This window comes from Pagrus pagrus, assembly GCF_965226575.1.
Source record: "Pagrus pagrus genome assembly, chromosome: 3".
Classification (NCBI taxonomy): domain Eukaryota; kingdom Metazoa; phylum Chordata; class Actinopteri; order Spariformes; family Sparidae; genus Pagrus; species Pagrus pagrus.
Genome location: NC_140187.1, coordinates 12,625,365 through 12,641,427, shown reverse-complemented (window position 1 = coordinate 12,641,427; position 16,063 = coordinate 12,625,365). Strand labels below are relative to the sequence as shown.

The 16,063-nt window shown below is 40.9% G+C and overlaps 1 protein-coding gene across 7 annotated transcripts in view; it reads left to right on the top strand.

The window, feature by feature from the left end:
• Positions 1-16,063, top strand: part of arhgap9 (Rho GTPase activating protein 9) — a 53,617-nt gene that overhangs the window by 20,936 nt on the left and 16,618 nt on the right. For 3 of the 7 annotated variants that reach the window (XM_084349725.1, XM_084349722.1, XM_084349723.1), the window contains exons 6-12: positions 5,498-5,749; positions 6,573-6,662; positions 11,359-11,424; positions 13,882-14,022; positions 14,191-14,289; positions 15,534-15,595; positions 15,736-15,823. In XM_084349725.1, the coding sequence (XP_084205851.1) occupies positions 5,498-5,749; positions 6,573-6,662; positions 11,359-11,424; positions 13,882-14,022; positions 14,191-14,289; positions 15,534-15,595; positions 15,736-15,823 (798 nt within the window). The remainder of the gene's footprint in view (positions 1-5,497; positions 5,750-6,572; positions 6,663-11,358; positions 11,425-13,881; positions 14,023-14,190; positions 14,290-15,533; positions 15,596-15,735; positions 15,824-16,063) is intronic. The other 4 variants (XM_084349724.1, XM_084349726.1, XM_084349727.1 and 1 more) reach the window with 4 other exon arrangements.

The following is a 16,063-nucleotide window of genomic DNA, read 5'->3' as shown; positions in this document are numbered from 1 at the left end:
TAAACGGCAAATTAACTTGACCCTAACTCGGTTGCTACGCTAATGGTACAAATCTATACAAGCTCGCCGCCGTTACCTTTTCTCGCGCGGGGATTTAGCTATTTTAATGCCAGGACTCGCCTCCTCATGTGCAAATTTTCGCCCACGTCACAATTTTGCAGGGGCACCAGCGCTGCATGCTGATAAAGAAGAAATACAAACAAGCCAGAGATTTTTTTTCCCCCTATAGCAGAATGATACCGGGTATAACCAGACCGTTCTATGAGAAGAGACCAAACCACAGTCTCAAGTGCAGATTCAGCTGTTACTTGATACTTTCTCTCATCCTAATTCGTGTTAAGAATAGTGAATGAATGAAAATAGGTCAAACAAATCCACCAAATGTTGCTGACGTTGAAGGAAGAGTGGAATTAGAGTAATTTTGATTTCCTCTCATTGGCAGAAACCTCTAATCTGATGGATTTACAGGTCATAGCTCCAACACGGATCGTGGTTTTTAGCCTTGTGACTGTGCCGGAGAACTGGAGAAACAAACTCCAACAGATGATAGATTGCAGATGAACTATGGATCTTAATTATTGAGATTATTTTTGTTTACTTCCTTCAATCAGAGATGTTATGAGGAAGTAACAAAACCGATTAAAAGACTCGGGGAGATCCCGACAGACAGCAGAGGTTGTGTTTTATCTACGTCTGTTCTTGACCTTAATAATCCTCCGAGAGCAGCAATCAAGTTAGCATTGTCGTGACGTCGGAGCCTCCCTGTATTACATCAGAGGGGATTACACAAGGCGTTGCGGTTGAGAGAAATCCTGAAGGTTATCTGTCCCTCAGCTGAGGGAAGCTCCCGCAGCTCGTCTCTCCACACGGAGCTCTGCTTCCACTGAGACACGCGTGCACCGGTTACTTCCGACTTCGGTTAGCCGTGATCTCAGTGGAAATGACAGAGCTCTTTTTTTTTTTCTGTGTCTCGTTCTCTCGTCCTCCCTGTCTGCCTTTGTATCTGCCCCCCTCTCTCTCTCTTTCTCTCTGAGGACATTCTTCATTGGAGCCTTTAATACCGCTAAGCAGGATTATTGCAGCCACATTCAGGTCATAACTCCCTGTGTTTCATGCAGAAAACACTCTCTCGTCATACATTTTTGTCAGCCACACTGATGATGAATTTGAATTAAATGAGGGCGAAATTCCTTTTGAAGAGATAAGACTGACCGTTGCTAAAAGGTTTGGTTAGTACACTAAATGGCCAAAAGTCTGTGGACACCTACACAATATGCCCACGAGTAATAGACATCCCAAAACAGTGTGGCCGCTAATATGCTGCAGCCTCCTTTTCTAACCCGGCCGCAGGGGTTTGCCTCCATTTAGCCACAAGAGCAGCAGTGACGTTGGCGCTGATGTCGAGCTGATGAAGCCTGACTCACGGGCAGATTTATCCTAAATTCCCCCTCCTGACTCGAGCTGGAGGGGAAATGTACTTTACTGCACGATCAGCATTACAGAGAGGAGAGGGGGAATGAAGAGAGAGGAGCGGAGTCTCTGGTGAGTGCTGAATTCATTCATGCTGTTGAGTTTAGGGCTAACTTACAGCGAAGTAATCTGACAGTCTGAGGCGGATGAATGAACATAAATGATCCTGCATCAAACTCGCTTCGCTGGTGATGAACACACCTTTAAACAGCCGCCATTGCTGATAAAAATCTATGTGGCGTGACTCAAATGCTCCCAGGACGTAATTGAAACCTTGAGTAAACTTCACTGGGTTTGAACTTCTATCTTTTTATTTCTTTATTAGTCTATTTATCTGTTTTGAATTCCTCTCATGTGATCTTGGTCAAGGGCAATGACTGGACATACGGACAAAAATAAACATAAACCTGACAAGCAATCATCACACTGAACAAAATGCTTGTGTTTTACTGACTTTAGATGTGAAATGGATGTACAGTATAATCCTGAGCTCGTACAGACAGACGTACATCTGCAGCATCTCTTCTTCTGCCTTGACGGCAACCAAAGCTTTCAAGCAAAACATGGTGACAGAAATAACATATAAAGTTCTCAAGTCCAACTGCAGTCACACACATGCAACAATCTATTCTCTCTCACATATCCCACTTTTCCCAACCACAGGGACCAAACGTTTACCGTTATTAGACTAAATATCTAGATCAATACAGGACTGGGCTGTTTTGTCATATCTCTGATCTATAAATGAAGCTTCTCTGTCTTCCTCATGTATTTTGTGGTAGAGTCACAAATGCAACCAATGGTGAATAAGTACTTGATCACAGCTCTGAGGAAGATGAGATTATCAAACCTGAAGAGGTGGAGGAGGAAGTGTCTGAGATAGAAGTCAATACTGCTCACTGTCTTGAAATATTGATTAGCGGAGAGTTTCTCCACTAAAGTAAGAAAAAGTGCTTTCATCTCACTAAGATATCTTATTCTGACTAACTTCTCACTTATCTTGTACATTTCTTTTGGAACAGAGCAAACAGTTCATCTGAAATTAGTTAAAGGATAAGTTCACCCAAAATGTAAATTCAGTCATTAACTACTCACCCTCGTGTTGATGGAACGTCCGGTGAAGTTTTGAGTCACAAAAGCAACCAAGTGTGAATAAGTACGTGATCATCGCCCTGATGAGAGTGAGGCTGTCGAACGAGAAGAAGAAGAAGAAGAGGTGGAAGAGGAAGTGTCTGAAATAGAAGTCAATACCGGTTAAGAACAAGATGTCAGCTTTACTTGGGAAAAATTAAAAAAAAGGACTGCTGACGCACACACACACACTCACATACACAAAGGACGAAATGATTGTGTTCATTTTTCCTCAAACAGGTGATGATGTCATTAATAAAGTGTTCGTCACCATATTTGTTAATCTTGAACTACATTTACAAACAAGCTCCTCGTCTTAGTGAAATGTGTTTTATGTTGTAGAGTGGCAATAATCATACATCAGGAAGTGTTGTGTTATTTTTTAACGCAGTTTATGTTATGTAGAGAAAAAAGTAAATGTTGTACTGAAATTGAATTTGAGATGCTTGTGGTGATTCAGAGGTCTGAGGTCTCTATAGTTGTAATATACTGTAGCTTTATTGTGAAGTTTATTAAAAGACTTTTCTCTCGGCAGATATTCTGACTTGATGTTGAAAGAAAGGCATAATTATAAACATTAATGATGCCTCCGTCCTATTTGTGCAAGTATACACAGTAACAGAGCCCTCACTGTGGTGCATGTAAAGAGCGCAGCCATCGTGAATTCAGTTTTATTTCTTAATTTTTTCATTTAAATTATTATTTTTTTTTAATCTTGATTAGCAGTTTCAGTCCTCCTTACCTTATCAATACAAAATTCAAACCGTACACCCCCCCTACAATCTGTAAGTCTGCGTACTGTCTTGTAGTTTTGAATCAAGTTAGAGATATTAGTTTTGAAATGGCATTAAAGTGTTTTATATATTATATATCTGATCTGCTGTAGCCTGATTTGACCCTGTTTAGAGACACTTGGTTTAGATTTAACCACTGAGGTTAACAGAGGAGAAGAGTGGGACAGGAGGCTTCAGGTGAGCTGCAGACTCATCGCTGCCCCCTGGAGTAAACTACAATCACATCCCTTTTCACATGTGCCTCTCATGCACACACATACATCAATACACACACCATGTTCCCACAGTCGGTATCTGAAACAGCGATGTGTTATGCAACAGGGATCAACCAGCTAGCCAGTCAATCAGTTAGTGAATGACGTCTCAGCCATATTTCGTGGAAAGATGATCTTCCATGCATATCTTTTCAATTAATTTCAATGGATTTGTCGATGTTCTCTCTTGTAGCTGTCGATTCAGTCCTCTCTCTCTCTCTGGGCGAGTGCACACGTTTCTATAAGCTCTGTCTTAATCCAAAGTCTGACGGGTTATTCTATGTTAAGAGGCGGTGGGATTTAGTTATTTCTCTTTGTGAATTCTTTGTACACTGAAATGATTGTTTTTGTTCAAAGTGCTGCCGTCTCTCACTGAACTTGTGGTATTAGTTCTGTGCCCTTATCCTGAACACACATTCCTGTTCACATAAGCTAAGCTTATTTAGACTGTATACTTTACAGTCTCCATAAGCATACAACACCTACTGTACTACCCTCGATTTGGGTAAAGAGAAGCCCTGTGATGTTGCACAGAGCCACTTGTTTATATAAGCACACATACATTTGCATCCTAATGCACAAACAGAACAACAAACACACATCGTAGGTAATGAAAAGACAGCGCTGGAGATATTCAATCATGGTCCAAATTAAAAAAACACAAATCCAACAATTTTTTTCAATGAATAAGTGTTATCAGTGTAGCCAGGATGCGCCATGACGCAAATTTAAACAACCCCAAATAAATAAAAAAATAAATTGCTGGAATTAGTCCCCAACGAATGCACATTTGTAACTTTTACTGTTGTGATAGAAAAATTAGTCGTTGGTCTCGGCCTCTCTTATAAGATTTCAAGAAAAATATAGCACATTGCCAACATTATCCTTTAAAGATATATGTAAAACATCTGTTTTTGATTGTCTAAAAACAACTGCCTTTGCTATACAGTTTGTAGAGTTGTGTACTTAGATCATCCCAAATATCTCAAAACCAGAGGAATCCAGCGGTTTACTCAAGCTAATGGAGAGTTTCATTTGGATGCCTGTCGCTAGAAAGACAGAGAGCGAGAGGGAAAGACGCCGTAAGCAACTTAAAGTAACTTGGATAAAACCTAAAACAAGACCTTGTCTGTGAACATGTGTGCCTGAGATAGATTTTATCTGCAATAGTGGTTGTGTCATGGTGTGTTCACCACCAGCAAAACAAGTTTGACCACAGGATTATTTGTGTTTTGAGTGTTTATTCACCCCACACAGCCACATCACTTTACTACGTTAATCGCAAGCTAGCGAGCATGGCATGCACCAAGGGTGTGTGTGTCTGTGTGTTTGAATTCAGGTCAATCACTTAACTACAGCACTCACCTACAGTAGGACTCAGGCTCTGTCTCTTCTTTCCCCGCTCTCCTTTCTGTATCGCGTTCATGTGGTACATTTCCTCAGATCGCTGCTGCAGCCAGGTTGATAAACAGGAGTGAAGATGAATCCACTTTTTGATCCCAAAAGTAAAAAGCTGAGCTCTCCTCCTGTAGGTAAACACCTTTGGATCGGGGCAGACTTGGATGTGACTCCTGGTGTGTATTCCTCCAGAAGGAGCAGCTCTGTCCCCTGCTCTGCCAGGCCCTCCTCACACAAGCCTCAGCAAATGTCTTGTTTTAAAATAGAGATCCCTTGCAGCAGAAATTTCATATTGTGCTTTTAAATCGTAGAACTTTATCTTAAGTCTCATTTCTTTTCCTCTACGCCCTAACCCTCGCCCTAACCTTAACCCTTCGCCTTGCACTACTTTTTTTCCTCTCTCCCTCTCCTTCTTTCTCTTTCCTCTACTTTACTCTCTCTACCTACAAGGTCCCAACCGAGTCCTATCTGTCCCAACTTTCCTGGCAGGACTCCCCTCTTTACAATGAAATGCAGCCGGAGAAACGTCTGTCACAGCCGGAGCCTCCGAGCCCGGCCCCGGGTCAGCAGCCTCTTCAAGTCCTGGACCTGTGGGAGCAGTATTTAGACCCATCCACAGGGAGAAGCTACTATGTCAACAGCATTACCAGGGAGAGGTCCTGGAAACCCCCTCGTCGGTCCCGTGGACGCACCCCCACCAAGGTAACAACATGGTTGTTTTTTCTTTTGCTGAAATTGCTTTAAATCTGAAAAGGAGGGTAGTTTCAGAGCTGGATGAAAGCCTCTTGTCTCGGAGGAGAGGATAGAAGAGGGTCATGGTGTGGAGTAAAGGACTCTGCTCATTTATATGCGCACATATTTTGACTGTATCAGCACTAAAAGGGACCTTTTCAGCCAAACGACTTCATAGGACCTAAAGGAGAGAAGCCCGGCTCGCATCTTTTCTCTTTACTTACATGAGGTGATGCAGACAGGCGTGCACACGCAGTGATCACAGGACAGGTTTCCACAGCTGGAAGTCTAGTGAACGTGGGGAGACTCATGTATGAGTTTGAGTGGCAGTTACTCTAAATGTTCTCACTTTGGGACAGGGTCACATTGAACTTAACACTTGGGTAGTCGCAGAATATATTGCACAGTGAGTGGGCAAGGTCACTGATATGAACAGACAGCTTTTTGGGATATATGCTTTTTTGACTGAGACATTTTTTGTTTGACATTGAACAGCAAAGCAACTCATTTAAGAAGCTGGAACCTGTAAATGTTTGACATTTCTGCTTGAAATATGACTTTAATGATTATAATAGTATTTTATTGCATTTTTTATTGATAGACGGACAAAAAAACTGAAACTTACAACATAGTGCATTTTAGAAATTCAGTAAATACTGCCTTTATGATCCTGTTAAATACATCAGCGTTTAACATCATGATGTGTTTGAGGTCGTAGTTAATAGCTGTTACTGTGTCTCAGTTCTTTCCTTCCTGTTTCACAATCTATATATTTTTTCTGTGTCTCTGGAAGGGCAATCCAGTACAACCTCAGACACAACCCAGGGAAACCAACCATCTGTCACTACCACTTCCTGAAGCTGGCAATGGAACGATGCACAGGGTAAGACAGCTGTACTGTAAAAAAAAAAAAAAAAAAAATGGGGTCTGTGTGTTTAAATTCAGGTCAGTCACTAAACTTAGCACTCACCAGAGACTCTGGTTCTCTCTCTTTTATCCCTCTCCTCACTGAGATGCTATGTTCATGAAGTAAAGCACATTTCCCTCCTTCTCCAGCCAGCACTGAGCAATACAGTCCACTAACAGTGCAGTATATAAACACTGCTGCAGTCAGGTTGGTAAATGGGAGTGAAGATAAATCCACTTTTTAATCCACAAATTTGTGATCGCTGAGATCATCCGTCGGTCAAAGGCTCCAGATCAAAAGCCAGACGTAACTGCAGGTGTATTTTCCTCCAGAAGGTCCGGCTCTGCACCTGACTCTCTCCTCCAGAGGTGCCCGGCCGCTGAGCGGCAACTATTATCAAAAGAGCACTGGCTTTCATTTGTTTCTTAGCAAAATAACGAAGTGAACAAAATGAAATGTGTTTTTATAATAAGATCTAAATGAGTAATAAAATCACAATTCTCACTTTGAAGTGGTGTAAAAGCTTAACTGTGACATTCACAGGCACAACCAGCGTGTGTTGCTTCAGTGCAGCCTTTGCCTGAGTGAATTTTTATGTATTCTGTTCATATTTTAGGTCAAACTGATACTGAACGTAGCTCTGTTACTACGGCTTTGTGAAATGCTTGTTTGCAGACTTTAAAAGTGATTGTTGGGCTGCTCTTGTTTTCGAATTGAAAATATTTCCACACTGCGGACATTTTAATTGCTTTCTGCAAACAACGTTTGCTTTCATTAATTCTCTTATTTATATATTTGTGTATTTTAGGATCTTCCCAGACATTAGCTTTGTACTTTTATTCAATGATCCTCGTCACAACGAAGTTTGTACTTGGATTTGGGAAATGTGTTCACAACACTGTGTGCCAATACAGTGATTAGTCGAAGAGGTTGGCTTAGTGTCTTTTCAAACAATCAATTTTTATATTCTTAATTTTTTGCTTCTGTGATGTAGATAGTTATTAAAACTATTAGATAATCATTCTCATGTGACAAACAGCTGTGCTTTTGGAAAAAAATACAACAGCAGGACAAAACACACACTCGCTGCTCATTTCTATACATATGACTCTATTGTCAGCAGCTGTCTGAGAGCACACAGGCCGGGACTGTGCTCCAGATTAAAGCGGGGAGAAACGCTGAGCGTGGGCCAAATTAAAAAGGGGATTACATCTTTCTAGTTGCCCCGTCATTCACTGACGGACTTGCTGCCAAATTTATTTATATATTAACTGCCCCGCGTCACACACTTCTTCTCAAATGGTGTTTTTGTTGAGCTAATCCCTGAAGGGAATAACAAGGTTATGCCTCTTGATCTGACGCAGATGAGCAGAAGCCATTAGGGCGTCACAGAGGGAGACTGTTTTAAATCCGCCACATAACAAAACATCGCTAAATTTAAACCACTCACTGAAACTTTTCATCAGCCTGTCTGACCTCACAGATGCCGTCACAGTCAAACTTCCACTGTTTCATTAGTTTCACCTTTTTATTGTGTATATCGGCTCAGAGTGAGGAAGTGCATTTGTTGCTTCAGACGATTTTTAAAGGGAATTTATTCAACAGCCGCCTGTGACAGAAATTGACCCGTCCGCAGAATCAAATACGACGTCATGGCCTGATCCAGATTGTTAGAGATAAGCATTTTGCATCTCAAGGTTGTGTTGCCTCAACGTTGCGTCAGTGTTTCAAATTTAATGTTGCTCATCAAAAAAAATACCCACATGATCAAAGCAGTGATTCCCCCATCAAGCCAGTGCGAGACGCTTTCTGTTGACCTATATGTGTCACTTTTTATTCTGTGCTACATGTGTTACCAAACAGGAACTTCACCAATGAGATCTAATGCATACTGCATGACACATGAGTTAATGACCCAGGTGACCCACATGCAGCGGTCTCCGGTGTGGGTTTTTATTTTTATAACTCTGAACATGTTGGCTCCTTCTTGTGCTTGTGGGCACATGCTTGCACATCTGTTGAAAGTGAATAAGTACATTTCATTAAATGATCAATCGTTCTCTGGTTCCAGCTTCTCACATGCAAGGATTTGCTGCTTTTTAACGTGTTTCGTCAGTGTGTCTGAAGGTCCGTACATTTTTTAAATGTCGTAAATTCAGTTTTTCCAGATATTATGCCTTGAAAGTCATTAATCAAAGTCTTTATTTGAGTTTGTTAGGTCTTAATTACCAAAAACATTTTGTCTAATTGTATTTATCTATTTTTTTACTTACTTTTTGTCAAAATGAGCTAATCTGTTCTGCGTGAAAGTACTCCTTTCTGATGTTACAAGTCTTTAAACCTTTAAACTGAACCTAGTGTTTATAATTGAACTTGCATGTTAGCAAAATGTAGATTAACCTACTGTAACTCACTCTAATAGCTATATTTCTACATGAAACCTACCTCTGCACATAGATGCTACCTACCTTTATACATACCTTTAATGCTTGATGAAGAAAATTTGTCTTAAAAGTCTTCGAAAAGCATCTGAAACTGCGTGATGCGATAACGTGAATATGTATCCAGGTTTGATCATATTTAGGGTATGGCGTTCACGTGGAACATGAAAAACCTGGTTATTCATAGATCATATGGTCAGAACGGTACCGAGGTTTCTGCTTGTGTGTCTGCAGGTGTGATCTCTCACCATCTCTTCCGCGTGAGGTGTTAACATGCTACAGTTTCCTGGTTTCTATCAGAGAACATCAGGGAGGTTTCGGCGATTTATCGCTAATGAATCTGATTATTATTTGCAGCCCTGTTGACAGGTCTAATTATCTACTGACTGACTTACTTTGCAGATTCAGAATTTGCAAAGCATCACTTTATGAAATATGATGAGTTGTTATAGAATAAACCGAGGTTTGACCAATAATGTTCCAGATTCGTTCCTCTGAATACATTGAATTATTTGAACTGTTAATCGTATAAAAGTGTATATTTTTACAGTATTTCTATACATGGCCAAGTGATCCAGGAGTTGTTGGTCTCTAGGAGTTTCCCTTTGTTTATGGTGGGACTTGTCGAGTTTGCTTTGGTTTGCTTCCACTGATTGGATGCTGGTCATTTCTACCATTATCTGTTGGTGGTCTATTTTAACTTCTCTACTCGCTGCTCACTAGTTTCCACACGCTCTCAACAGCTGCAGGCGTTCTTAATGTGACTCATCTTGGTGGGAGGTGTCCCTCATGGAGTCAAAGGTGGTTTACTTGTTATTGTGACATTAAATATACCAAATATCAGCCTCGCACCAACTTCTAATCATGTTTGTGCAAGTTTATCTTCTCCCTAAATACAAATATGTGTCTAAAATGATTTTATCAAATCATAATTTCCCTGGCATTACCAAATGTTATGCAATATTTTCAAGTAAGCTGAACATCTAACACATTAAAATGATGTTTACACACTGAGGCAACAGTCATAACGATCCCATATAACAATCTAACAGCATTAAAGGTGCTTTCATTCACTGTCATTGTTATTTTAGAAGCTAAACCTTAACTATGTTAATGTCCTAGTGTTGTAACATGAATAAAAGCACCCCCACTGTGTTCGACTTCACACTGTGTACGTTTGCAAACACAAACCTGTTGCACTGTGGCTAATGTGGCAATTTTAGCAAAGCTCTGGTCTGATTATTGTGAGCTGCTTGCAGCGGTTGATAAAGCCAGCTTCCCTCTAGAATAGGGAAGTAGATGTAGGCTGAGACAGGAGGGAGAGATGAATGGTTTGATGCACTTTGACACTCAGACGAGAAAGTGTCATGGCATGAAAGGACAGACAGCCGAGGACTTAAACTCGACAGGACAAAAGCTCTCAGAGACAGTAGTGTGCGTGGATTGTAGAAGTGGGTGATCAGCGATAATGAGCACGTACGCTGTAAGTTCATTTTCATTTCTTACACAATGTTTGATGTTTTCATTCCACGTCGTTTTTGGTGCTTAATTTCTGCTGGCAGGACGTGTAGGATTAAATTAAATGGAACTAAATATGTTTTTTTGTTATTGATGTGATGATTTGGTTCACTCAGTTGGCTTTTCACTGTCAGAGCGGTTGGAGTTGATCTTATCTTGGTCTCAAAACGCTGTCGTGACTCTTTTCTGGACGTGTGTGATTCAGTTCAGAACTTAAAATCAGTATGTTTGAGTCAAATCAGTACTATGCAGCGTGTGTTTCTGTCTAACTGATCAACGGTTGCAACTGCCTTTCATTAACTTCAGTTGATTACAGGCATGAGTGTGTCTGTGTGTGTGTGTGTGTGAGTACCTCTGTGCCGTGGTGGCGAATCAAAGAGCATTTCTAGCCTACAGGATGTAAGCGGGGCAGAGGAGTAGCTTCTGTGTTGGCGTGAGCATTAGTCCGTGCCTCGTGGCTGATCTTAACTGAACACATCTGTCAGCATCCTGTTTTTAAACGTTGGTGTGAAATTAAACCCAAACTGGTTGCCATTTTGGAACAAACGCTGTCTTTTTTTCCACAAAGAGCTGACAGAAAAGCCTGAAAGTGCAGGTCATTTTTACCAAAAAAAAGACTTGTGTTTGAAAATGAATTTTAAGATATGAATAGAAACTGTTCATCTGTGTTTACTGCCTTTATCTTCCTGTTTCTATGCCTTTTTTCTCACTAGCTGTCACCTGATTTCCTCTTTGGAAGCCACCAGAGAAATACCGATGGTGGCTGGCAGATGAAACAGGTGAAACTCTACCTGATGCACTCTTTCATTGCCAGAGGGCTTTTATTGCATTTCACCTTGACTTTCACTTTGTAGTCAAACACCTGTCAAAGAGAAACATATAGATGATAATCACCCTTTATCGGTTTTATATATTCTCCCTACACAACAGGATGCATTTGGAGAACGTCATAGCATTCTGGTGGCGTAGTCCGCCGCCTTGACTTAGTCAGTTATGTTAGAGCCATTAGCTGAATATCTGTGCATGAATACCTATAGATTACTTGCAATACTTATTCTTCTTTTAAAAGCATTTAGCTGACAACTCCTTCCTTGTTATCCGTGCCCGACTGGGAAGGTAATCCTAAGTGTTTTACCAGCGCTTAAAGGGCTTTTGATGGAGGGTATTTTCCTCATGAAAATCAATGAAGTCGAGTCGTTAGATTTGCAAAAACTGCATCTGCACTGTATTACTGTAGAACACATTAAAGTAGTGCCAGCTATGCTCTTTAGATTCTCAGAGATCAGCATTTATGCATATGAAGGTGGTGAAATAGCAACTCATGGTGTAAAAAGAAAGGCTGTTACCCAAGCAGTTCTAGCTGCAACATGTTGCATCACAGTGGGGTGTGGGTGCGCCTGGTTTAAAGCCCTTATAAAGGCCTCCTCTTTAGCAAAGGAGCAGATTTGGCTCTTAGTGTTAATCCTCCTTGCATGAAAAGATGGCAAACATTTGGAGGGATATGTAGTCTGATTGTTGAAACTAGGTTACAGGGATTGGGGAAGGTACTTAATTATGGCTGCCGCTGCATGAAAAGTTGAAGTTGTGGGAATACTGTGCATTTGTGTGCAGACTTACATATATGTGCATGCATGGGATTGTAAGTGTAAATGTTTTGCATGTAAAGTACAGCTGCACGTGCATGCATCACTGTGTCTCTGCCTCACAGCCCTTCCTGTGAAGTGAAGCAAAAAAGTGAGAACTTGTTAAAGTAACTGCAGTTTGTCTGCCAAGTGCACAGGTTCGACGCTTACTCGTATTGTCTGTAGTTGTTCTCAGAGTGGCAGACAGTTCATACATGCTACTTAAGTTTTCATTACTGGTAACCTGCAGGCACCTCTATCAATTAATCATTTAGTCTTTAAAATGTAAAAAAGAAAAATGTGAAAAATGTTAATCACAATCTCCCAGAGCCCAAAGTGACGTCTTTAATTTGCCTTATTTGTCAAAACAACAATCTAAAAACCGAAGACTCCCCATTTACCACCATAAATGACAAAAAATGCAGCAAATAATCATTTTAAAGAAGCTGGAACCAGCAAATGCTTGACATTTCTGCTTGAAAAGTGACTGACGCAACTAATCAACTATCAAAACAGCAAAAACTTTTTTCTTTTGAAGAGCAGATCAACTCATGGACTGAATGTTACAGCTCTAAAGCAGAACATGAAGAGAAATGGTTTAAGATACTTGCAGATTTCTCCAGAACTGATGTGACGTGGCAGAAGATTTCATAATGTCTACCACTGTCTGGCATCTGAGAGAAGTGAGGGCAGACAAAGATAAGAAAACCTGTTGATATACTGATACTGAGGCTTAGCTGTTGACCAAAGTGAGTGAGGTGACATTTTAAAAACCCACGTAAGAATGAGTCATGAAGTCAGGTCGGATATATTTCTCAGGCACATAAAAGGTAGATATGATCTCTGATTAAAGAAAAAAAAACTTGTAAAAACACCATTACAAGAGCCCATTTAGTAGTCGCAATTTAAGTACAGATAAAAGCCAAAGAGAAGAGAGCTGCATTTTGAACGACTCAATAAAGCTTGAGCTTCTGCCGATCCCAGGAGATGACCAGAAGTGACTGGTGATCTTTAATGGACTTTAATGGTCCATCAGTCAGAGAAAAATCACCAAAGAGCCTGTTGTCTACAAAAACATCCACTGTTGTCAAACAAGCCAATGAGAAAAATGGTTGCCATCTTAGGTATAGCCTGAAATGAAAGGTCAAAAGAAGTAGATGGAAAAAGTTCAAGTGGAAGAGTCGGTGCTTTTTGCATGCTTGTTTCCATGAATGTTGTTTTATGTAGGACATGAGGAGCTGCATGCTTAATTTCTGAAAGGCCCCTGACCTTTCTGTTGATCCGCACTGTTGCTTGTTTGTGATCTTAATTGTTTAAGTATTTATGCTCATTGTACTGGTGCACTCATGCGAGGTGGCTCGAGGCAAGAGCATAAGCTAAATACCAACATATACAGTAAATATAATATCTAGAAAAGGCCTCCTCTGTAGTGTCTTACTTAGAAGAGAACAACGACATATCAGCTGTCAGAGGCTTTAGACAAGTTCTGCAGATGTAACACTACAATGGGAGCGTGTTCACACAATAAATCAGTCACTTCCCTTCCCCTTTTTTGTTTGTTCCCTTTCACCACTGACCCAAACATTTGACCCTGACTTTTAACCCCCCGTGAAGAGCATGCAGCGCGCCGCCTCCTCTGACACCCTGAGCACGATGGCGTTCAGCAATGCCGATGCCCACTTCCATAGCTCCCAGCATGACGTGAAGCAGCAGCTCAGCCACTCCCAATCTATGGTCCTGCCTGAGAACGGCAAGGTATTCACACAAGGTCATAGACTGCGTGCACAGTATTCACAGATGAGCAGAGAGAGGAGGAAGTGCAGATCGACTTCACCAGTTTTCACATAGAAACTCTGCACAAATGTACATACAGACACATGAACCCGGCTGATGATGATGACGATGATGCTTCCTGTGTTTCAGCTGGTCCAGCAGTGCAAAGATTACTCCTGTAATGTGACCAACATCGTTGTGGAGCCTCCGTCTCCTGCGAGCTCTCCAGACAGCGAGGGCTGCACGCCGGTGAGAAAACGAATACCATATCTCATATTGATGTTATGTACAGGTGGACAGCTTTGAGAACGCAATGCTGTCTTAAACATTCTGAGGAGCATCGGGGCAGCCTTAAAGGATGAGCTCACCAAGTTTCGTACTCAACAAAACATTTCTGGAGCTTCACAGCAAAACAACAGCATTCGCCTAAACAGCTGAACTAATCCGAGTCTCCAGAAGCCTTGAGATGCCAAATTGATTTAAAAGGAGGTTATTTACACCCTCTTTAAAGCCAAAGTCTTCACTGTAGCTGCTTAACTAGAGGCTTGCTGAGGGTGTTAATAACATCTTTCCAAATCAATTTTGGATCTTGGTGCTTTCGGAGACATGTGTTCTGCCGGACGAGCTGTATGGAGCCATTTTGTTTGACTATTTTCTTTTTTTTTACATTTTAAAACAAGCCACCATCTACTTCAGAAATGTTTTGTGGACTACAAAATTTCACTCGACTTTCTATGAGCATGGTGGTGAGTAGATAATGACTACCGTGTCAAACCACCAGACAGATTTTACACCTGAAAAATTAAAACTCTGCTCTCGCATACAACAGCAAAAAACAAAGCAGTAGCCATAAAGCTCTAGTAGCTGAGGCTTTGGTTTATATGCAGATGTCGTCAGATATCTGCAGGTGACATGTAGTGCGCAGATAGCCACGCCAGTAATAGAGCATTGAAGCAGTTACTCAGGATAATCCACAGTCATCCCTGTTACCAGATTTCATTTGGAAATTTTTTTTAATGAAGCTGGAAAATTCAGAAAACTGTCCATGGTGATGTTTTTAGATTAAAGAAAAAATCAGCATGGTTCTCTCAAAACCTTTGCAAATAAAGTAAAATACTTCTAGCGTTCCTCTTTCTCTGTTCTCTTTCTGAAATGGCCTTCACCTCTGTGTTTCTTCCTCACTGTCATTATATTCTGTCCTCAACATTTATAACTTCATAGTTAGTATTAATTCTGTTCTCCTGCACCTTAAATGGGGCCACACCGCAGTGGGAGATCTCACAGCAGCTCCCCTCCTGCTATTTTTCGAATGATGCAACAGTCAAGTTAAATGGGTTCGCTCAGGATGCAGTTTATTACACAGAGGAAAAGCCCTCCGCTGTACTTTACTGTTAATATTTCAACTTCTACTCTCTGTGATGACATTAGTGTGACAGTATTGATATTAGTGCTTGAATATTGCAGATTTTAATGCGCTTTTAATGTGTTTGCAGGAGTTAGAGAAAGCCGGCCTCTTGAATAAGACAAAGATTGCAGAAGGAGGCCGGAAACTGAGGTGAGACATCAAGAGACTGATGTTGACACACAAATTAGATCACATCTGTTTGTAAAAAAGTGTTTTAAGAAATGAAGGGAAGTATTACTTGGTGTTCTGCATCCCCAGTGACAGGTATATGAATGCTCTTTGTTTTGCAGGAAGAATTGGAGCCCTTCCTGGGTGGTGTTGGTTGGGAACAGTTTGGTTTTCTTCAAAGATCCCAAATCACAGACACCTTCCAGCTGGGTGAGAGCTTAGACAGTCTGTGTTTTTAATGGCTTAAGTCCAGTAATAGATGGCTGGGAAATCATAACATGGAGAAAATGTCTTGATTACAAAATCGTCAGCCAACTCTTGTGAGTCATTTTGTAAGAGCTCTGTGTCAGTTCTTCTGCGTTCATCATTTTAGAATTAAACATTGTGAAGCAACTTTCGAGGTCAGCTGATTCTGGTCCATTGCATAAACATCAGTAGCTTTCAACAAAC